Source organism: Amphiprion ocellaris, chromosome 23, assembly GCF_022539595.1.
Source record: "Amphiprion ocellaris isolate individual 3 ecotype Okinawa chromosome 23, ASM2253959v1, whole genome shotgun sequence".
NCBI classification, from domain to species: domain Eukaryota; kingdom Metazoa; phylum Chordata; class Actinopteri; family Pomacentridae; genus Amphiprion; species Amphiprion ocellaris.
The window spans coordinates 2240796-2265529 of record NC_072788.1 but is presented as its reverse complement, the minus strand read 5'-3'; the positions used below and the strand labels follow the sequence as shown (position 1 = coordinate 2265529).

The 24734-nt window shown below is 38.6% G+C and overlaps 2 protein-coding genes across 3 annotated transcripts in view; one reads left to right on the top strand and one right to left on the bottom strand.

Moving 5' to 3' along the window:
- Positions 1 to 965: 965 nt before the first annotated feature.
- slc1a1 (solute carrier family 1 member 1) lies at positions 966 to 16425 on the bottom strand. Its single transcript, XM_023293636.3, has 12 exons — positions 16108 to 16425; positions 12424 to 12564; positions 8875 to 8967; positions 8627 to 8741; positions 6752 to 6794; positions 6513 to 6608; positions 5931 to 6115; positions 4593 to 4700; positions 3196 to 3318; positions 2922 to 3116; positions 1738 to 1872; positions 966 to 1633 (listed from the first exon to the last, which is right to left on the bottom strand). Exons 1-12 carry the CDS (start codon positions 16205 to 16207, stop codon positions 1393 to 1395), a joined length of 1575 nt encoding a protein of 524 aa, XP_023149404.1. The 5' UTR covers positions 16208 to 16425; the 3' UTR covers positions 966 to 1392.
- A 5495-nt stretch (positions 16426 to 21920) lies between these two features.
- rap1gds1 (RAP1, GTP-GDP dissociation stimulator 1) overlaps positions 21921 to 24734 on the top strand; it is a 34627-nt gene continuing 31813 nt past the window's right edge. For both annotated transcript variants that reach the window (XM_023293638.3, XM_023293637.3), the window contains exon 1: positions 21921 to 22218. In XM_023293638.3, the coding sequence (XP_023149406.1) occupies positions 22215 to 22218 (4 nt within the window). In that variant the 5' untranslated portion in view covers positions 21921 to 22214. The remainder of the gene's footprint in view (positions 22219 to 24734) is intronic.

Sequence of the window (24734 nt, the reverse complement as noted above, 5' to 3'; positions counted from 1 at the left end):
TTCTTGAACCCGTTCACAGAAATGTGAAAATGACGGTTTCATTTCAGAGTTGTGGTACATTTGAGGCCAGAGCCAGGCTAACTGTTGCTCTCTTCTTCCAGCCCTTATGCTAACTTTAACTAGCTCTTAGCGTCAAACTTGAAATGCAAGAAGAAAATGATATTTATCCTCTTGTCGCCTCACTTTTTCTTATAAAGACGAGCATTTTCCAGAATATCAAACTTTCTTTTAACAGCTGACCAAATCTGTTTTGTTGTCTTTCAACAACCATGTTTATAACCTGCTAAATCTTCTTTAGCACGTGTGTTAGCAGAGCCACAACTGGTATAAGAGCGTTTAAGCATATTTCTATCCTAGACCACAGTGAAAATAGTGTAGTCAAATTGTGATCAAGCACTTTGAAAGACACACTGATTATCTGATCATCAACACATAAATCCATTAACTGACAGTTATAATAGCCTTGGTTGAGAAGGTACATTTTGAGATCCATAATATACTATAATTTTTGCCCACACTGTTTAAACACAGACACAATTTCTATTCATTATATTTGCAATGCATTGATAAATGTAAGTGGTTTGGTTCTGGAAAAAATGTCCTCAAATTTCACAGTGATCAATGACTTCATAAGCCTCCGTATCCAATCTCTGTGAAGTCCCCGTAGAAAATGAGTCAGCAGCCAGCGATCAGCATTTCTTTAACATATTGCTTCATGCAACTTGGTGAAAAAACTGTTCGTATGTTTGGCACAGTTTAAATATAGATATTAATATACAAGCAGTGCATTATGGGACATAGACATTCAACAACAGCCACCCAAAAAGGCTCATTAAGACATTTTTGAGTATTATTGTCTAATTAAGGATCAAAGTATATTTTTATATATATATAGTATATATATATATATATATATATATATATATATAATATATATATATATATATATATATATATGGTGTGTGTGTGTGTGTATATATATATATATTTTTTTTAAAACAGTATTTAATTGACACAAAATTTAATTGCAAAATACATACACACCCTTCAGATACATCCAAAAAGAACATCCTCATGCGTGCACTCACACAGACAAACAGCTCTTCTTTCGAGTGCATGTTTGACACCCTCTTATTCGAAAGAAAACTGACATTTCTTAATCTTGGCACAATTTGAGTTTCAGAAGGAAGCACTTTAATCTAGTGGTGGTTGTAAATGTCCAACATGAAGGGCGATCGTCTTGGGTAAGCTTAATGGAGGCTGCTATTGCTGATGTCGGAGCTTGGATGGATCTAGTTGGAAACTCTTTCGTCATGGTGTTGATACATGATGGAAGGTTGCATTATATCCATAGCAGCGTGGCACTTTCTGCTCCTCTGAGCCAGCCAGAGGCTAAAACTGGGAGGTTTCCGTGAAGGAGATTGCATCTGTCTTGTCAACGGTGAAGCCTCCGTTGACATAGGATTTCTTCTCACACTCTTCATCGTCCAAAGTAGCTTCCAGAGCGAAAGGGTTGGCGACGTCCACGTCTGACATCAGATCCATCCTCTCCAGTTCCCTCCTGGAGAGTTTCTGAACGATACCGGCTCCGTAAGCGTCGCCGAGAACGTTGATCATAGTGCGAAACCGATCCCTGAAACACACCAATCACAGTAAATCCACAGCATTGTTCTTCCACTATGTTCTATCTGAGGTTTTCATAGAGAAAAAGTCTGCAGAGAAAGACAGTAGACTCACAGCAGCCAATCCACAGCGACTATCAGGGTGACATCATTTGCAGGTAATCCAACAGCTGTTAAGACGATCACCATGGTGACAAGCCCGGCGTTAGGGACTCCTGCTGCTCCAATACTGGCAACTGTTGCTGTTATACTGAAACAAGGAGACACAACTTCACAAACTATTTTTCATGCTAATGCACAAACACTAATTGCAGTTACATCAGAAAATATTGAACACTGGCTACCCCTAATAACCAAAAATAAGAGGACTCAAGACAGCAATTCAGAAACCAGCTGAACACATATGCTTACAAAGATATGTGATGAAGAAAATAGTACACCTTTTGCTATAGATACTTTCTAACGCCATGTGTCATTCCTTCACTCCATTTCTCAGGGTTACCCACAATTATTTTATCTTTTGTGCTACTGTCTGTCAGATCCCCCTCTTACCTTTTGTTGTCACACCTTTGCTATTTGCAACTGTTTGCCAGACCTCTTGATTCAATTACCCTTTGTTCTGTTGTCTTACCCTCTGTCACTGATTAGCAGCTATATGCACATTACCCTCTATTCACCTTGGTAGTTACATACAGCCCCCTCCCTACCCTTTTATCCATCCTCTGACATCCCTATAAAATGTGTACCCTGAACATGCTCTGGGTCAGTTTACCTTCACAGACTCATGCTCTGTATTGGTAAGCCCACCGTATCGGCATACCAACAAACACTCCACTACAGCAAACTTTGAAGGACTAAGAGTGAAATTTCTTCAGCATAAGTGAAATGAACCCTGTAATATATCACTGATTAAATGTGAATATATCACCTAAAATCTACAGTGGGGTCCAAAAGACTGACTGTATATTATCATGATACCTTGGAAATAATATAAATTCAAGGTCACTGACAATGTTAGCTTCTTTGTGTGAAAGGTTCCATTTTCTTGAATTGTAGTCTTCCATTGAAGAGGCCTTCGGACGACTCGGGTGGATTTGATGGACTCATTGGAGGCTTGGTGCTTAGTATGTAGCATTGTGATAGTAAGATAGTAAGAACTAAGTCAAATATCACATGTTTACATGTTTTAAACCGTCTACGTGCAGTCATAGACAAACCTCTGCCCAGGGAAACAATAAATCAGAATTTTATTGTTTTATAATCTACAATTGCAAACGTCCGTGACTAACAATGATGTACCTGATAGTAACAATCTGGCCCACATCTAGAGTGAAGTCATTCAGCTGTGCGATGAAGATGGCGGCCACCGCTTCATACAACGCCGTCCCGTCCATGTTAATGGTGGCACCCACTGGGAGGACGAAGCGGGTGATCCTCTTGTCGATACGATTGTTCTCCTCGGCACATCGGAAGGTGATGGGCAGGGTAGCCGAGCTGGAAGACAATATGAGGACCAGTCATTAAAATCTGTCTTGAATCTCAAAAATTGTTGTACAAATATGAGGATTCTGACCTGGAGGAGATCATGAGAGCTGTCACCAGAGCCTGGGCCATTCCCAGTGTAAACGTATACGGGTTCTTCCTTACGATGATGAAAAAGATGAGTGGTAGACAGATGGTGGCGTGGATAGCTAGCCTGAGGAACAAAACAGACATAGTTAGAGATTATATAGCCGACTGTGTTACAAACAGAGCCGACAAGTGAACATGTCAGAAATCTTTAGGCTCCTGTTAACCACCAGTTTCAAGTATTTCAACCAATTTTAGCATTATGGTTGGCACTAAATAATACAATATCCATGCACTTTGGCCAATTCAAAGATGACAGCATAGTGGCTTCTGGAGCTCCCAGGACGAAGGCCACCTTTAGTGATTTAAGGGCCAGTTCTAGGGCCAATTTATTGATAGAAACGTGTGATGTGCAGCTCAGCCGAACTAACCAACACCAGGTCACACATGCCTATTTATCTGTTTACCATGAGTAAACACTTGTGTATATATTTCCTTGGTTCCATGCCAATCCAAACTTTGAAGGTGTTCCAACTATGAGCAACATATCACAAAATAAAGGGAATCTTACTTAAGGAACCAAGAGTACACAGATGTAACTGTGATGTCAAATTAACCCTGTTGTTGTTTTTCTTGTCAAATCATCACATTTTTAATTTAGACTGTGGGTCTATTGCAGTTTTCTGCATGTGAAAGTCCAGTTTCAGGCATTTCTGTTGACTGTATGGAAAGTTTTAGGTTGGTAAGGTGATACAAATCCTTAATATCCAGATAGTGAGACTAGATTGTACTCCCTTCTGACAATCTTTTTGCACAGTGCATATTCACTGGTGCGATCGCTGTCTGGAGTTTATCAGCCACTGTAACACTCTTCACTTCTCACATCCCTAATTAAGTGTCGGATCAGAATTAATGGATACGACATTCATACTGATAAAGGGCTTTGGATAAACGACTCAAATGTCAATCGACTTCTCGATTCTCAGTTTCAGCAGCAGTGATTCTTACAAAAGGTTGTGAATGTTTGTCTTAGTTTTGAAACTGAGAAGTCTTTTTTTAAGCGATTGCATGTTACTTCAAGAGCATTAGTTCAAACGGTGAAAATAGTGTGAAAAAATCTGATGTCGTCACATGAAGCGCTCGGAACCTTGGACTCACCCTCTGACCTAACCGGAGGGGATTTACAGTACAGTCTTTAATGGTGTTACTTAGATTTAGAGGCAAGAGCAAAGCTTTCATTACTGCATCTGCAGGTTGAGCAATTTTAAATGTCCTTGGCCCTTATCAGTGCCCACACAGAGCTCAGCTTTTACTGTATCATTGGAGGGAGAATCGGCCCAAATGTCAGCCATAAATCCCAGCGTCTGGAACAGGCGGATACAGAGTAATGGGGCAGCTTACCCACTCAGCACCGTCACCATATAAAGGCCCATTTTCTTGAAGATGTCCCAGTCTTCCACCTCAATGATCTTAGCAGCAATGAGGAACAGGATCCCTATGGGCATGTAGCTGAGAAAACATAAAGGTTGAGTTGGCCTACAGCATTAACAATTGAACCGTTTTATTGGTCAAAATGTGAATGAATTTGTTCATTTTTCTAGCCTTCACTGACAGCAAAATTAATCTTTGATTTTCAAATGTTGCAGTTTTTCCATTACACACTGTGTAAACATGTATTTGAATGTTGTAGGCACCAACAATCCAAAGAGTTCTACCACCCAACATGGTTTCAGTTTCTCTTATGCAGTCTTTGACTTTAACAAATTGCTTGTGTCCATATGTCTTACAAGTAGAAATACATGCTGTATTGTGTTAGATTAGCAAGCTCAGTAATGGGGTAGCTATGAACAACTGTAAGCTGCTATTTGGGGCAAAAATTAGTTTGTTACAGGTAACATGCCGTGGTTTCATGACATGATTGTGCTCCTAATAAACCAACAGTTAACTAGTAGCGTTGCTACATAATTCTATATTATGTGTTGCTGCGTTGCTGCACCGGTAGTAACAAAAACTTGAGAGGAGTTTTCTTGAAATCCCTCATCATTTAGATGGACTATTTGCTACAAAACCCACTGCTAGTCTGATATAACAAGAAAACTGTCTCTTCAAGTCATTTAGTACCATTGTTCACGATCTGAACTACTTAAAATTTCATGTTCATCTGCTTAATGTTGCCAAAAAGCAAGGACGGTCTTACTATAACTTGGTAAGGTATGAACTTTACTGTGATAGGATCCTAAGGTGTTGGTAGTTGTTAGTAATTTGTGTAGTGTCATGGCCCCTGTACATAGCTTATCGGCTAAAGACCATTTTTGCTGCTGGACCAAGTTCCATTTCTATGCTTCTTGCAATTGTTCCTCAGCAGATGTAGTTAGCATCCAGAAAGCATTGGTGTGAAATGTTGAAATGTAAGAGAAAGCCTTGGTAAAAGACAAGAAATGTACCTTGAAGTAATCTAATTCCTGTCAGTCCAAATGAAAGGTTAGTTTCAAACATGGAGATTCAAATATGGCAGTCCTAGTTGGATTAGTTGGGTCAGATTTTAAAAGTTTCTATAAGCTAAGTTTTAGACGGATGCAAAATCTCAAAATCTAGGGATCCATTCTTGAAAAGTATTCTTTTTCTACTTTTGGATTTTAATTTTAAAAACTCAACATGTGATCACCACTCTGCCATGTAGAGTTTAACTTTTGTGTACATTTTGAAGCCCCTAGCTCTGAATCAGTCTTTAATACATACCACATAATAATCTGGACCAATTTCATGGTTGCTTCATTCAGGGCATCAAAAAATTCCAGGAGGATACGACCCTTTTCCCCCATCTTCCCAATGACGAGGCCAAAAGCAACGCAGAACACGATAAGCCCCAATACGTTGATTCCATCCGAATATGAGCCGATGATCATATACTCCTTAGTGATGTTCTGCCAAGATGAGACACAAAGACTCGATTCATTCAGCGAACCAAGACCAGGCCAAGAGGCTGCATTAGCTGACTCTAAAGACCCATTGATGAGCTGTGCAAATGTTTCTACGGGACTACAGCCCACTGACCCGTGGCTACTTATGACTCATTATCGGGTCTTCTGTTGCATTTAGATCAGATGCTGCTTGTCAGGTGCGGAAACGTGAAGCTGAAGTGCGGCAGGTGGATCCACAAGGACACATTGTTGTCCTGTAAAGATCAAAACCCTTCCTGGTGGTTTGTAACATAAGACGCTGGTGACCTCTGGTGCAAAGGTAACTTTGCATGACAAACACCTATCATTAGCATTAAGGTGCTGATTATCTGTAGATAAACCGGAAAACGTGCACACATACCTCCACTGCCGCCATGATAGTAGTTGTAAGAGGTGGAATTGTGGTGGTGTTGACTGAAAGTTTCTCAGGCTCCATTTCTTTGCGTTTTGTTTTGTACTAGAATGAAATTGGACACATTTCACAGCTTCAGAGTTACATTCACCACATACCGCTTAATCATCAGACCCCGATTGACATTTAAATACCACTTCAGTATGAGTAGACAGTGGAATTGATGATGGATGTTCCAAGTCTCTTACCTGCTGAAAACAAGCCTGCACCAGATTTTCTGGAAACATGTTTCTGTTGATGGGAAAAGATGAGATTGGAGGTGAATGGAAGATCATTTTGTGCACCACAATCATTCCTTGATATGTGGTTCACTTCAATGACTCTTTAATCAATTCAAAATCCAGGTGGGAGTTATTTTCATATTCATAGGGAGGCTGTGAACTTTAGAGGAAATGGAGCTAAAACACTAAAATCAGCTTTTCACAGATGCCCTCTAATGAGATGCAAAGAATTTATCAATAGAAGGTTGTGGCGTAATGAGATTTTCAGTGCTTCCTCTACATAGTTTTCAACTAAAGTCACATCCTGTAGTTAAAGAAATTACTCAGAGGTTAGCTCAGAGACAAATTAAAGGCCTCAGTATTCTGAGAAGTGTTTGATTTAATCTAAAAATACAAATAAAACCCCTTTCTGACAACCCAAATTACTTTAGATATTGAATATTTTAAGTGCTTTCCCAAGGTAACTTAACCCTTTGAGTTGATTTAACAGACATTTTGTCAGTTACTCTTAAGAAGCTTTGAACTTCTCCCTCAAACTTTGTTTAGTAGTCTTTATACAGCAAAAGTATTACATCACTTTTTGTTTGTTTAGCCAAATTCCTCTCATACCCAGGGCCTGCTGCCATTTTAAAGATGCACACAAGGTGTTTTTTGGTGTTAAATATTGACAGGGCCTCTCCTGTCAATATTTAACAGCAAGATACACCGATCAGCCACAACATTAAAAACAATGGACAGAAGATGATTTAACCGACGGTTTTTGATTAACAAAACTGTTATTCAATTTTTGAAAGTGCAAAAAAAATGGAGATTTCACAGGTTTTCAGAGATTTTTTTTTTGCATCGAGACCACATTAAACTAGGTCCAGATCAAAAGCCAGTGAGCTTCGGTGGGTCAAATCTGGACTTAATTGTCATATAAAGACTAAAGACAGTTTAAAGCATAATTTTTGATGTGGAAAATCTTTATTTTTTTGTGTTAAAATGTGAAAGCATGGAGATTTAGGGCTTTTTTTTTTGCATCTCCAGATAAAAAAGCAGTGAGCTTAAGTGGGTCAATTCTGGAATAGATTGTCGTACAACGGGTAAAGACTCTATAAAACATAATTTTCAACTTGGGGTTACCACCTTGGGAAACCATTATTTTTTTGTGCTAGAATGTAAAAACATGGCAATTTCAATGCATTTTTTTGCATCTGGACCACTTTAGGCCAGGTCCAGATCAAAAACCCAGAGGTTTGATGGGTTAAATCTGGAGTAGATCACATTTTTGTACCAACATAGTTTTACTGGTACAAGCCCGATCCATGAAGTCCCCATCCAGAAACCCAGTGGACCCAAAAGATCCACTGCCGATGACACCCATAGAGGTCCCATGTTTAAGTAACGATGATCAGAGCTGTTTAGGCCAAACTTCAGTTTTACTTTCGTCTGTTGTTAGATTTCAGCACCAGAACCACTTGGTTAATGTAAAGGACTGTGGTTTGAGTTAAAATATACCCGTTCACAACGTTAACCAAATGCTACAAGGCAAACTTCTCTTGTCTGAAAAAGAGCGGGAAGACATTCCATCAGAGAACATTTGCCTACAGATATATGTCGTCTATTTCTGATGATTTGGGATATTTATAGGTCCATCAAACTAGCCTATGTGTTAAAAAGTGACGCTAAGGGGTCCTGACAAGCCATTTGGGACAATGATAGACACTTATGTCTTTGGATACAGTTGACTGACATATTGTATGTTGTAGTTGATGACTGAATGTCCACTTTGGGTCATCAGGGAAATGGCTGCAGACTTGAAATCCTCCTAATATTCATGAAACATTTGCAATAAGTCACCTGACGAGGTCCAGCAGTGTGTCCACTGTAGTGACGTTAGGCGTGGTCCCAGTTCTGTCAATGTTATCAGCTGTCTGAGAGACTCCAGGTTTGATAGTCATCACCAAAATAATTCCTGTAGACAATAACTGACAGTTATAGTAGCAATAACATCGACCACTTTTAAATGCAAAACCAAATGATTGACTCCAGGATGTTAAACAGGAGAATTTGAAGGAAGTCTAGAGACAAAGAGAATATCAACTCACCAAGAATAACTGCAATGACTGTTGTTGAGAAGTAATAAATAACAGCTCGTAGACCTATCTTTCCTGAAACCTCAGAGTCCAGGGCTGCAACACCTGTCCACAAAAAGCACAATTATACGTGAACCAAAGGGTCATCCTATGAAGTATTATGAGACACAACTGGATTTTCAAGTCTCAGGAGTTGAAAATTACCAGCTGCAACTCAAAAATCTTCACATTTGTATCAGTGTGTACAGCAGTTAACACCAAAACAAAACCAAAGCCTGTGATTCCAGGTCAGTGTACAAACCACAAACCTTGCTATTCGAGTATTTAATGCAATAATTGCTCAAAGGTAGTTGAATCTACAAGGTGCTGGCAATTTCTAAGCAATGGAAATGCTGTGGCTCAGGTGGAAGAGGGTTGTCCACTGATCGCAAGGTTGGTGGTTCGATCCCAAGATTCTGAATCCAAAGCTGCTCCCGATGGTCACCATTGGGCGCCATTGGTTTGTAAACGGGTGAAACACAATGTAAAGTGCTTTGAGTACCAAAAAAGGTAGAAAAGCACTATATAAATGCCTACCATTTACAGTACGCTTGTTGTGTACAATACAAATCCATATGTCTAGAAATATTAACTAGACTTGGGGTCATTGTAAAAGAGCATCTTGTACTTTCATTGAACACTAAGCACTAAGTTAGTTCATCCGCACTGAGCACTCTTTCTGTTTATCTGTTGACCACTGTGAGACAGCAAATCACATAGGTAAATACTGAATTCTTATCATTTTTGGTACCAAGTCTAAATATGCTGGTAGTTTTCCTCAGAATGATATACCACAAGTTCTCAAAATTGGTGTTTCAGGCGCATGTGTTTTCAGATCTGAGGCCTCTGCTGGATCTGCTGGTTAATCTTCCACCACTGGTTATGACATACTAGACCTAGTTATAGTAGGGAAAGATTTGGGGTTAAGCAACTGCTCAGTGGGTGGCTTCCACTGCAGGACCTTTGGACAGCTTTAAACGGAGGTTTACAGGAACAGTCCTGTAATTGGTCCTATCAGCTTTTCTGTTTCCGTCGTGGTGTAAGATCAGAAAGCCAATGGCAAATGCACCAAAGCAATAAAAGCTGCTGGTTGTAACTCCAGTTTTATAAGCAGAACAGTAGAGGGATTGTTGTCCTTTAGCCTGTATGCTGAATGTGTTGAAGATGTCTGAGAGGAGGGGAAGAAAAATGATGCTTGTTGTCCTCTTTGAGTATAACCAGTTGGTGTCAAGTCTTCCAGTGCAGTTTTTTGAAGGTTCCATCCCAGAGTAGGTATTTTTTTCTCAACTAAAAGTTTCTAAGGGGCAGTTCTTGTGGTCGGAACAAAGGATCAGGCTGCCCTAAATGTTGTTACAGTGAAAAATGGCCTATAAAACTGCGTGAATTGTAATCAGGTTGATTTTCCATTGATTCTCTGAGCTTGTTTGATGGGAAAAATCAGTTCAAGTGTCAGCTAAAGTAGTGGCACACAGGTGGTGAAAACTCAAGGGAAATGCAAGAGGGAACAACAAATCCCAGCAGTCAACAACAGCCAGCTCAGGTGCTTGTATCATGGACAAACAATGGAACACAGTGCCAAGGTGGAAAGCAATATTTATCATCATTTATAAGCTTTTTATGAACTCTGCTCGGTTGATTCGATGTGTTTAAGAGGCACAATCAATGTGAAGCTGTTGTCAAAGATTCCACATGATCTTTGAGCTGCTTCTTTATTCAATTCTATTCTAGCGGGCAGCGGTGATACGCCGGTGTGGGTGAGATGAAGGGATTAGTCAGAGGAGATGTGATGCAGCGGCTGCACGACATTCTTCAACAGTCATCTGGAGTGTCAGTTATCTCACTGGAGTGACTGGAGGGTGTTACTCCTCACTGGTTTCCTCTCACTCTCTAGACATTTACAAGTCTTTATTCCATCTGCCACATCATACTTTACCTATTAACTGATGAACTTATTAGTCTTTAAAATGTCAGAAAGTGATGAAAATCCTCAACATTGTCTCCAGATTTTTGGACTGATTAATCAGATCTGCTTGAGCTGTACCTTACATAAACTAGTATACTTTCACTATATCACTGTATCCAAACAGAGCATTATTGAATCTGCATTAGCATGGATTAGGTTCAATGGCAAGGTTACATCATAGAGCCAAAACATTTGACCAGCCCTTGCTAATATGCTCCAGTATTCCCAAATAGCCCCTTACCAACCAAAGATAGGACTCTTTAATCCTGTAATTCCCTAATTAGAGCCAGTTTAGTCTTGCTCCGACTCATTTGCCCTGCAGACACTTCATGGGCCATCCCTTCTCCAATCATTATCAGCAGGTATGACTGTTGACCCCAGGCCTGTACTACAAAGCAAGTTTAACAAAGCCTGAATTTATTTTCATTATCTGGTTGTACTAAGCCTAACAATTGCAGTCAAGCTAAGTGGTCACACAAAATTGGTTATTATCTCATTAAACCAAGCAGTGGTGTAGGCACCAGATGACCAGTCTCTTGTCATGGCAAGACCAAACTTAAGTCCGAAACCAATATGAGGAATTTAAAAATATAATACAGGCAGGAAAGAAAGAGCTGATGCCACCAAAACCATGAATAATCAAGGCTTTAGTGCTTTATCTGTCTCTGTTTTAGGATTATATTGCTATACAAATACAACTAGAGCAACTAAATGTCTTTGAAATTTCTTGAATCCAAATGGGGATAATAATAAACCGTTGGAAATTGGTTTCCGCCAGTGAGAATGTCTATTTCTTATATCTATGCTCATCCTAAGAGACCCTCTCAGTATCCATGCACCAAGTTGTATTTTAGCAATTAGTGGTTAGCATTAGCATGTAGCACTAGCAAGATTGCCAGCTCACTCTGGCTTGTATAGTTTCTTTGTCAGTGGTAAGTTTGTTGTGGACAGTGTAGTAGTTTTGCAGCTAGCATTAGCATTTAGAGCTAGCACTAGCAGGTTTGGAGAGTCTGTATGTATAGTTTCTTTGCCACTTTTTAGCAGCTGTCACTAGGTATTCAGCATCATGCACTAGCTAACTGGTAGCATCGGCACTGGTCACTACCTGGAGCATCTCCTAAATGGGCCTGGGCCAGTTGAATGTGGCAGTGCTGTTTGGATTGTGTAGGAGCAGTGAGTTCACTGCCTAGCCTCCTGGAAACACAGTTGAAGGGAGGTTTCCACCTGATGACCCCCAGAGATGTGTTAGGAATCACTGCTCACCGATATGTATAGTGATAAGTCAGGGATCCTACGTCCTTCATTGAGTGCACATCTTCTTGTCTTTTGTGTAAATTAACTCTAGGAATGGTGATGCCATTTTTCAAGATGAGCAACTGGTCAATAAGTGGTACTTTTAGACTAAACCTAGTGCTACCTCGCTAACCCCAAATCCTGCTTGGTACTACAGGCCTCAGGAGCACAGACATCTGGTTTTGTTGACTTGGTTCATACCTGGGATTAACCTGCTGACAAATCTAAGTCAGACTTACAACATCGTGCATAGTGGTTCAAGTTACCTGTTATCATGCTGGAAATGATGAGCGGCAGGATGACCAGCTTCAGCATTCGCATTAGGATCTCTCCTGGGAAGCCAAAATACTGCTTGTCGAGTTGGGAGAGGGATGCATACTCTCTGACCAGGACGCCCAAACAGATCCCTGGAACATCAGGAGAAGAAGAGTCAGATCTAGAGACCTGCTTGGTTTCAATTGTCAGGATAGATGAGGATAGAGTAGCATTGAAACTACATGTCTCACTATCACACTATTTCACAGATCAGTGGCGTTTTGTCATGTCGGATTCATGAGGCACGGTTCATATCGGTGTGTACTGCACATGCTGTATTTTCCAGCTGTAAATGCCACACGTGTCCAACTCGGTCTTATCGCTCCAAACAGAACGCCAGTAAAGACGACTGTAAAAAAACCACCAATGGATGACACAACCGCAGTTATATATCAGTACAGAACCTACTGAACATATCCTGCATAGCTGGCTTGTTTCTCACTAACATTCGTTCGTGTTTAAGTAGCTCTCCACAAGGTATAAATGATCGGTCTAGTTGTGGAAACTAACCTGAACCACTGTACTGGTACCTGTTGTGTCCCATTTAACATCTGTATAACCTGTTCCTGGAAGTAAAACGGGTATTTGACTCCAGCATCTTAATGTTAAACATAAATCTCCAGTGGACAAGATGTGCTAAATAGTTATTATTGTAATTTAACTTGTTTTTGTTGGTATTGTACCTATTTTGGTGAATATTTTGCCCATCTTTGTGGTTGTAGCGCTCTTTAATTTGGTCTATTAGTTTTTTTTCAGGTGTCTTTGCATTCAAGTTGCCACTTTTTAAGGACTTATTGCATCTCTTTATAATCTTTTTTTTGTATTTTTGAGGTAATTTTGCACCCCTTTGCCTATTTTTGTGATTGTGTATCATCTTTTTTGGTCATTTAACCTCAACTTTGCAGCTGTTTGATCAGACATTCAGCACCAGTGGCAGCACATACTCATCCTACATTGCTCATTTTCTGGTATTGATTTCATATTTCCTCTGCAACCCATTTATCTGTGTTTTTATTTGAGCAAATAAACCGTGCCTCCCCTTCTGTCTTCGGAATAAGCACAAGGACAGTCCTGTAAAACTGAGCTCTGAACTCTGAGCTCTGTGGTAGCTACAACCTCAAACGTAAAAGACGCATAGCCTGCAATATCACGCTGTGTTTTTGTAAATTTGACAGCTTAGATTGCCGTATGATTGTGGAGGTTGTAAAGATTCACTGTGACTTTACAATATAACAGCATTAGGTAAAAAGCAACCTCGGCCTAATTATGGTGTTTTTTAGAGTCAGCTTTGAGCTGCTTTGGGTTCAAACCAACAGGGAACTCGAAGTCATTGATTTCCAAAGTAATATAAAACACCTTTTATGGACTTAAAATGAACATGTCATCTGGGAGAGGCTTGTTGATTGTGAGGCAATCAAGGTAAAAGAATAACTGACCGACTTTACTGCTGCAGGACACGACCTCTGCATTACACCTGCAGGACATAAAAACCTCTATAAGCTCTGTATCGCTGGTAAAAAAACAAAACAAAAAGGCACATTCGAACCAATTAAATGCGCTAGTTTGGAATAAACACTGGAAAAAAATGCCCCTCTCAAAACAAGAAAAAAAAACTTATTTCAAGGAACTTTTACCTTAAAATAAGTGAAAAAATCTGCCAATAGAACAAGTGAAAAATAGCTTGGTAAGATTTCTTGAAATAAGATATGATATTTAGAATATTGAGATCTTAAAATTAGCTGGTAAAACTTATTTTAAGCTCTATTTTACCAGGATTGTCAAGCTTAGGTGTCTTGAAATAAGCCAGATATGCTAAAAAAATAAAAAAATAGCAGTTAGTTTTACGCAAAAATAGATTTTTGCTTTCATGTAACCTCCTAATTTGAGATGTATTAACCCTCCTGTTGTCCTCATTTACAGGCACCAAAAAAGCCCAAAAAACAAACCTTCTGCCACTAAATATTATTTAAATGCTGCTTCCACTTATATCTAAGGATTGTTGTTACCAATGCTGGGGTGCAAAAATGAGACTTTTGGTTCCTACAGATGCACAAAACATTGTAGATTAATGCCATTCAGAATGGAAACATTCAGTCAAAGTTCTTTCAATACGGAGAAATGTTTGACTTTTGTTTTCTAGCAGCCCGAACACAGTTAACTAGATTGTACAAACATTAGATATTGATTAAGTAAGCAGGAAGTTAGTGCCCTCCAGACGTTTGCTCAACTGTGACCTTTGAAATTCAGGAATTTTAGTGTCACGACTTTATTTTCAGTTTTTCTCTTCCTGAATGTTGGTGTTAGACGTAGAAGAGCCAAAAACCCGCACTCATTTTACACCCAAAAGTGAAAAAAGAAGCAGGTTTTAACTCTGATATCATGCTTGACATTTAATTAAAATGCACTGGATCCTCCCATCAACACAACATTACCGTCTACTTACATAAGAGAAAATAAAGGAAGCTTTAGTTCTTTCTCTTCGAACTAAAATCCAAAGCACCCAAAAGTGTTAAAATCTGATGTCATCCCTTCACTTAAAGTTAAACACAGCAGAAATATGGTGGGAAAAAAAACACGTTTCGACTGTTTTCATGTTTCATTTTTGTCATTTTGTCTCGTTTTTGTCATTTCATGTCTCGTTTTGTCATTTTGTGTCTCGGTTTGGTCGTTTTGTGTTTCTTTCTGTCATTCTGTGTCTCAGTTTTGTCGTTTTGTGTTTCGTTCTGTCATTTTGTGTCTCAGTTTTGTCGTTTTATGTTTCATTCTGTCATTTTGTGTCTTGTTTTTGTCATTTTGTTTCTCATTTTTGTCATTTTGTGTCTTGATTTTATCGTTTTGTGTCTCATTTTGTCATTTCGTGTCTTGTTTTTGTCAATTTGTGTCCCAGTTTTGTCGTTTCATGTCTCGTTTTGTCGTTTTGTGTCTCGTTTTTGTCATTAGGTGTCTCATTTTTGACATTTTCTGTCTCGATTTTGTCATTTCATTTCTCATTTTTGTCATTTTGTGTCTTGATTTTGCCATTTCGTGTCTCGTTCTGTCATGTTGTGCCTCATTTTTGTCGTTTGGTGTCTCATTTTTGTTGTTTTCTGTCTTGATTTTGTCGTTTTGTGTCTCGCTCTGTCATTTTGTTTCTTGTTTTTGTCGTTTCGCGTCTCATTTTTGTTGTTTTGTGTCTACTTACATATGAGAAAATAAAGCAATTTTTCGTTTTTTCTCTTCAAACTCAAATGCAAAAGCACCCGAAAGTGTTACAATCTGATATCATCCCTTCACTTGAAGTTGAACACGGCAGACATATGGAGGAAAAGGACGCATTTGGACTGTTTTCATGCCCGTACACGTCTCTATGCCCTGCACTGTCGCCTCAGACCTCCATCAGCCGTCACCTCAGTCTGGTCACGTTTGACTGAGACACTTTCAGACGGAGGCTACGTCTCCTCCAGCATCCAACACTCCAATCCCCCACAAACCGCCATCCCTGTGCACACATTCACACACATTCTGCTGTTGCTGTGCAGCCTCGGCCAGAGGAGGCTGATTTATTCCAGCGGCACAAAGCCAGCCTCGAAATAAAGCAACACAGAAACAGTGAGAAGTGGATAAAATGGCATCAGTGAAGGTGAAAGCATCCATACCGAGCAGCACCGATACAACGGTGGCTATCAGCAGCCAGTTCCTCCTCAGCAAGCCTCTCAGATTCACGCCTCGTCGCTCTTTGTTGCCCATCATGTCCATGCTTTTTTCTCTTTTCCTTTGAATAATAAAAAAAAAACAATGGGGAGAAACGACAACAGCCCCTGTGGAGACACAAAAGAGTCCTGCAGTCCTGGATGTCAGATGCAGCCGAGGAAGAAGAGGAGGAGGAAGGAGCAGCAGCGGCAGCAGCGTTGCTACGGCAAAGGATGCAGCCGTCAGACACTGCTGATGGTTGGTGTGTGTGTGTGTGTGTGTGTGTGTTTGAGGGAGTGTGTGTGAGATAGAGGGAGGAGGGAGGGAGGAAACCTTCTCCTTCCTCCACCCTTCCCCCAACATTTGACATTTTTAGCAGTTTGGTCAATCAATAACTGAGGCACTTCTGAAGTCCATGGGATTTGTCTTTATTAAAAATTTAAAAAAAAATATGTTTTTATGTTCATTGTGATCTCGTCTTTACGATTCCATCATTATTTATTATGGAAACAATCACTTTTTAATAAAAAAAATGACTGGATATCACTAAAATGTCAACTAAATAACCATCTGAATTTAATACCAACCACCTTCTAATTAGCTGAACAATAATAAAATGAGCTGATTCAGAAATTGTTTTGATTGTGTTCTTTTTATTAAGTTGAGATAATCATTTATTTCTTTTTTGGCAATATATCAAATTTTATATGGAAAAAAACAAATTGTATCTGTGTCCCAGAAATCCCTTTCAACTAAGTTCCCCATGACAAAAACACCTCTAAATAAAGTGTGTTAATTCCAGATCACATGACCTGCTCATTTTGTTTCTTTTTTGGTCATTTTCAGTCTGTTTTATGGTCATTTTGTGCCTTTTTGTGGGCGCTTTCAGTCTGTTTGTGAATCTGTTTTCCCTTATTTGACAGAAGTCAGAGTATTTTCCTATTATTCCTGAATATTATATTGACAAAATTGTCTATCATTCTTCAATAAATGAAGCCTCAATTAACAAAAGTTTCATTTAGAGCTTCTTGAAACCTCACTGATAGGCACCAAAACTTGGTTTGTGCAGGAAAAGCCAGCTTTAACGTAAAACAAACCCAATCAGTGCTACTGTTAGATCATGAAGCAGTACTCTGTAAGCTCTGGAGGACGAAGACATTCAAGAGACTGAGGCAGAACATCACCAGTTGTCTTGTTATTCAAAGTGCATGGAAGTTGAACATATGTTTTTACTGTTCATCTGTTCCTTCATTTTTGATCTACAACAAACTAAAACCAAAAATTAGAGCCTGTTCTCATTATTCTGCTCTAGATTGCACTCATTAAGCCAAAGCAGAAGAAATTTCATTCCGAAAAAATACTTCCAACAATTACATTTTAATTTTTTTTTACTTTAAAATGGGTCAGTTTGACCCACAACATAACAGGAGGGTTCATAGCAAGGAAGTCTAGCTCATAAAGATGTGGGCAAATGTTCAAAACAATTACTTTCTGTAATAAATTAATCCAGGATGGTCGAACCACTTTCAGTTTCTGTTACACTCAAAGCTCAGAAAAAGCAGCTGAGTTTAAATGATTTCACTGCAATAATGCAAGAAAATATAAAGATTTGAATTAAAAACTAGATTCACAGTTCAATACGCATCACAATTAGGTCCTGACGAATGAATACCAACACTTAAAAATGCTTCTGTCGCTGCAGATGTTGTCAAATATGATGCTGCAGCTGCTGAATTCTGTCTAAAATGCATCATTTTAACAGCAGATTGTGGTTTTGGAAATTCACATATTTTGTATCAAAATTAAAATATTATTGAGTTATTTAAGGAATTTTTATGCTGATACAACAAACAGAAGTTGAAGTGTTTTCTGTTTAAAACAATGAATGAATTTTTAACATGTGCCACCAGGAATGCCTCTAATCAACCCCCTGCCTCCTGTTTTGCCCCCATCTTAATTACTCTGGTCTCCACGGGGCTCTTTCACAATAAAACCTGGCAGCAGGTGGTAATAAGCTGCTCACTAATAACCTATGGGGTTGATTTTATTGGAGGGACTCTCTCTGCATCTTGGACGCTGTGATCTGAACTCTAGCGCCACCTTGAGGAAAAAATGTGAGCAATATATGTGACAAATTAATGCAGAGATTGGCGCCGGCCAAAAGTCACAAATTCTTGAACTTGGTTGCTATGACGATGGCTTTGAACTGCTGGTACCAGCCTCCATCTCCAAATATAACCTCCTCCCAGGGTTCATCATTTATTCCTTCATTCATAAGAAGCGTTGCACTAAAGGGTACAAATGTATTAACAAGTTTGTCCTTTTATTCTGAAAGTAGCCATATTATCATCATGTTATCCTCACTTAGCAACACAAACTCAAAGAAAAAAACAGGGTTTAAACAAAATCAGGCCAGACAAACAGAAAGAAACTGTGCCATATACATGAACTTTTACCAAATGTTTGTATTTCTGCTCTGACTGATTTGATTCATTTCAATTTCTGGCATTAATCCACAATATTTTGTGCATCTACAGGGATCAAAAGTCTCATTTTTGCAATTGAACAACCCTGCATTATTATCTAACACTATGGATGAATCCATATTTTGACTAAAATGCAGTCTTTGGTTGACATTTCACCAAAGATGACTTGACTCTTGTCCAAAATTGTTTGAAATCTGTCCAAAAAGACAAAAAAATCATCCAAAATAAGATAAAGATGGTCTAAAATGACTCGAAATAGTCAAGAAAGACTTGAAACCTGTCCTAAAATACACAAGTTGTATTAAGTAAGGTAAAGATTATCCAAAATAACTTGTCATTGTCCCAAAAGACTTAAAATTTGTACCAAATAAGATAAATATTGGTATTAAATGACAATAACTTGGTCGGAATGACAAAAATGAATAATTATTGGCCCTTGAAAATGGGGAAAAGTCCAAAATTTCAGACTTTGGTTGACATTTTCACCAAAGATGATTTAAATCTGGTCTGAAATTACCTGGAACTTGATGGTCCAAAATGACTGATGAATTACTGATCCTTTAAAATGGGAAAAAAATGCCAAATGTCCAGACTATGTTGGCATATAAAGTTCCTTTATGTATGTACATAGATATAAGTGGATGCATCGGTTAAATGATAGAAGGTTTGAAGATTAATCAATATTTGAATTCCCACATGCATTAAAAGTTCCCCTCCAATGAAAATCTGTGTCCATGTGGTGTTTTTTAGATGCTGGAATTAGTGAAGTAGCACCAAATTCCACCTTAAAACTGCAGAAAAACACAGATCCAGACTTTTTAGGTGTATAATTAATGACTTTAAATCTGCCCTTGAAGACATTTCTTTGGATTTAGTTGAAACTGGTGGTTTTAAGAAGGTTTTTTGTGATTGTTTTGTCTCTACATCCACAGGTCTATAATAGGATGTGTTGATGGGACACTAGAAGTCTCAGTACAGAAAAAATGTGAACAGCTGTCATCATTCTTTGTCTTACTGTAGTTTGAAGCATGATTTTGTTCCCAAAATCTGGGGATTTTGGATGATGGAAACAAGCTGTGGGCTTCATTATTTGTCCTATGTTTTTGCTTTTACCATTGTGTGGATTTTAAACAAATGAGTTATTTTCATGAAAATAAAACTTCTAATTATGTAGCTTTGTTATGTACGCTACCAGTCCAAAGTCTGGCCACTCCTCATTCAACGCATTTTATTTATTTGTATTATTTCTGGATTGTAGATTAATACTGAAGATTACCACTCCGTATATATTCTTTTATAGTTTTGATGTCTTCAGTATTAATCTAAAATGTATAAAATAAATAAATAAAAACAAATAAATGAGACGATGTGTCCAAACTTCTGACTGGTGGTGTATAGATAGGTTTCATATAAAAACATATTAGAAAGGAATCAGTTTGAAATCAGACTTGTTAAAGCTACTTTAAAAAAACACAAAAAACAAAAACATTTTTGTTTTATAGAAAAATGGTAAAACGATACCAATATCTGAGATATTAGAGCTTCAAACCAGCAGCAAAATGATCTAATTGTGTTCTTTTGATGTGTTCATGCTTTCTAAGTGTGTTCTGGGTCACTTGTGTTATCATCCAGAGGAGATAAAGAGTTTTTAAATGTGTGATTGGGGACATTTTTTGTGCCTTTCGGCAGGAGGAACCGCTGGCAGCCGGGTGATAATCTGGTGTCACAGCTCCCTTCTGTGGACAAAACGCAGCGTATCCTGCAGACTGACTGGTTTCTGTTGACATGTATTGTTCAGATCCTTTCAGTGCAACTTACTGTCCAATCCCCTTTGTGTTGTGTTTTTAAACACAGCACAAAGGGGATTATTTCTTCTTTTTAGTGAATTGTCTGGGCTTACAACTGCACAGGCAACAGAATAAAAAAATAAAGGGAAATGTAGCTGATTCCTCTTCCTAGCTTCTACTGAGTGTTTTTAATCCACTCTATAAATGTGTTCAGTTTCACAGTGCGATGTTTGTAAGGATTTGTGTTTAAAAAAAAGTTATATCTGGCAGTTTCTTTTTATTATATTTTTCACATTTGTAGCTTCATCTAATAATAACTAATTAGATATTATTTATGTAGCACTTTTTATACAAATAAAATTAGCTTTACATATCAAAAATATTATTTTTTTTTGGTAATTTATGACATAATTAGAACCTATACTCCCACACCACACCACTACCTCCCACAAACATTGAGTTATAAATGAAGGACTTAAAAAAAAAAATAGGGAATGAGGAACTGAGAAAACACCATCATGAAAAAGAGCAACAAGGAAACACCAGAGGCAGGACAAGTTCAAATCTGTTCACGTAAAATAAGACAATAATAAAAACAGAAGTTAAAAAAAGACAGAAAAAGTGGTCTAACCCACAACCCAAACATAGCATTACAGTGGACCTTCTAATGTTAGACTATTCTCAAAACTTTGAACCTATTTTTCTCAAAAACTACAGAAAGTGGGTTAAACCACTCTGCTTCCAAACGCTTATTGTCCGAGATGCTTCGAAAATGATCCACAATTATTCAAAATGACTTGAAAATGTTCCAGAATTGCAGGAAATGTGCCAGAAATGATCTAAAAATATGAAAAAGTGTTCAAAATGACATGAAAATAGTCTAAAATGACTGTAAAATGATCCAAAATCAGTCTGAATTTCTTTCAAATGATTAAAAATGGTCCAGAATGATTGATAATTTGCAGAATGACACTAAATTTGTCCAAGATGCTTTAAAAATCATCCAAACTTAGTCTAAAGTGACTTGAAAATGATCTAAAATTGCAGAAAATGCATCCAAGATTACACAAACTTTGTCAGAAATGACAAAAATTTACCAAAATGACTAAAAAATGGACCAAAATTACTTAAATCTGTTCAGAATGAACTGAAATTTATTTTAAAAATGACTGAAAGTTTAGAAGCAGAGTGGTTATATAATTTCTGTAATATTTTATGGTTACATTTTAGTGGTAAAGTGGTCTAACAAACCCACAACCCAAATATAACGTTGCAGTGTTTTTTTCGAATGTTAGACAAATAATAATAATAATAATAATAATAATAATAATAACAACAACAACAACAACAACAACAACAACAACAACAACAACAACAATAATAATAATAATGTTAGATTTCTGCAGCATCTTCCTGTCATATCTCCGCTGCCACCTGCTGGCGACGTCTTGTCTGAAACTGCTTTATTTTGAAGGTGTTGACCGGAAGCCCCTGTCCTCGTATCGTCTCATTGACGGCGGCAGCCAGTCGTGCAGGGAGCGGCAGGCTGCGGGTCTGGTGTGGACATGAGAGGCAGTCCGATGCGTTAAGCTGGTAGTCTCCCGGTGAACAGGCCGAATCTTTCTGCCCGACCGGCCCGGTGGCTGCCGTCGCTGCTAACGCGGCTAGCTAGCTAGCTCACCTGCACCGGTTTAAGGCGGTTCACCAGAGCGGGGAACCAGCGGGGCCTCTCCGGCTAGTACGACTCGGTTTACGGAGCTGAACGCCGGGCTTCATTTTCCGGAGCAACATCCTGCAGAGATGGGTGAGTAGACGGCTAGCTAGGGAACTGTTTCCTCCCTTTAGTGGGAGCTTTAGTTTTTATTTTTATTTTTTTTCTTTACGAAGAAGCGAATGAAGCATTTAACAGCTGCCGCTGCGTGTCACGCATTAGCGCCCGTGAAGCCGTCTGCTGCCTTCACGGCTCTCTGTTGTCGTTTATTTTAACGGCGACCAAAAAAAGCTGACTAAAAACTGCGTGTGTACGCGCGTGCCTTCTCGGGTGGGGTAGTAGCCTCCCTGACTCTCCATCCACATCGGCAGCTCGTGATTTATCCCATTATTATCATTTTTATTATTCCATTTTAACAACTGCACACTCCTCTCAGCCCCCCGGGGAGGAGGTGGAGGAGATCCAGCTGGGACCTGGGACTTGCTCTTAGGTCCCGGCGGGTAGATGAACGCTACACATCACCCTGAAATGGCAGAGAGCTGCTGATGGTGTAGATGGCACTCCTCCATGTACACAGCTGTTATGCAATAGCATCCAGCAGCCCACTCTGAGATGCTGCTGGTGCTCTAATCTCACCGCTTCTGCTGGTCGTTGGATGTTTATGACGACTCTGATACAGTACATATTATTGTGGGGGAATTCTGTGCAAAATATCACCTCAAATCTATCACATCTGCATAAACTGTCAGCTATAAATGAGAGATAAGGATGCTACTTCCTCATCGGATGAAGCATCCTTGGCTTAGTGATATCCAGTCATTTTTTGTTAAAAACCGAGACACAAAACAACAAAACCAAGACACAAAATGACAAAAACGAGACACAAAACGACAAAACCGAGACACAAAATGACAGAACTGATAGACAAAACAACAAAAACAAGACACAAAGCAACAAAAAGAGACACAAAATAAAAAACAAGACAGAAAATGACAAAACGAGACACGAAATGACAAAACAGACAAAACCGAGACACAAAACGACAAAACCGAGACACAAAACGACAAAAACAAGACACAAAATGACAAGAAATGAGACACAAAATGACAAAAATGAGACACGAAATGACAAAAATGATACACAAAATGACAAAAACGAGACAAAACGACAAAATTAGTCACAAAATGACAAAAACAAGACACGAAACTAGTACAAAAATGAGACAAAACGACAAATGATACACAAAACGACAAATACAAGACACGAAACAACAAAATTGAGACACAAAACGATTAAAAATCTGATCCTTCATGTTGGGGGATTGATGTGTGGGTTGTGCCTTGCTCCAGCATCAACCAGGTCGCTGCAACGGCGTCTGCAATCCTTACGCAATTTTTTTCCAGCACGATACGACAAGTTTGGGTTAGATTGTCTGCCTCAAGGTGAATTAAACCGGCCGTAACACAGGTGTTATATTCATAACCTGCTGACTTAACAGGCATTAGCAGGCTTGTACATGATTAATATCACGCAGCGCACAGATCAATGTGCATTATAAGTCGCTCTTTGCTTGGTTAATGCGACTCTTGAGACGTTTCTGAGAAGATCCATAGACGAAAGCTTTTGTTGTGACGGATTGAAGATTCAAGTTTCTGTGGTTGACTGTGCTGCAGATTGATGGCATGGAGAGCTCATAATCGATTCAGGGGAGTAGAAGAAGTGAGAAGATGTTCTTGATGTTGTTGTACTGACGAGAAATTAGCTCACTAGCTTTATCATAAAGAACTGCAAACTTCAAGTGGATTACGGAGATGATAAAATGAATGAAATGAAGAAGAAAAGAAGAAAACTGATCTTTTAAAGTCTTTCTTGCCTCTGTTCTGATTCCAGTATGTTTCTGTTGCTGTGTAGCCCTTCTACGCGTCTTGTGACTTAAATTCTACTCACATACACCAATGACATTCCGCTTTATTTACTTAATGCTCTCTGAGTGACCCCAGACATAGCTTGGCATTTTTCTGATCTGTGGTTTTTCTTGTTTCTTACTGAATGCCAGAAACAACTAATAAGTGAGGAAAAAGTCTAATATTTACAGTCGGAACTACAATTTTACATTTAAAATTTAGAGATTCCTACCTGTATTGACCGCTCTGTCTAAAACGTTTCTGTATTTACAGCATTAGTCCTACTATTTAATTTCCAGTTTGTCCTTTGCCAACATTACCATCATGAACAACCTGCAATTTCTGAAGAAAATTAAGTTCAATTTCAGCCATATTATCCCTCAGTTTATCATTTACACATTACAACTTCCAGATCACATAATGTCTACAAAGGAACACAACATTTAGTCACAGCTATCTGGAACTGAACGATGTAGTATTTTACTTTATGATCAAAATGACATAAGTAAGACAAAAGAACAACAAAAAGAAAACAAAATATTCGAAAACGAGACACAAAGCAACAAAAGTGAGAAACAAAATGACAAAAATTGAGGCAAACAACACCAAACAAAATAATGACACAAAAAATTAGACAAAAGAGTTACAAAATGACAAAAAATGGACAAACAACAAAAATTAGCCAAAAAATTTAACAAATGATAC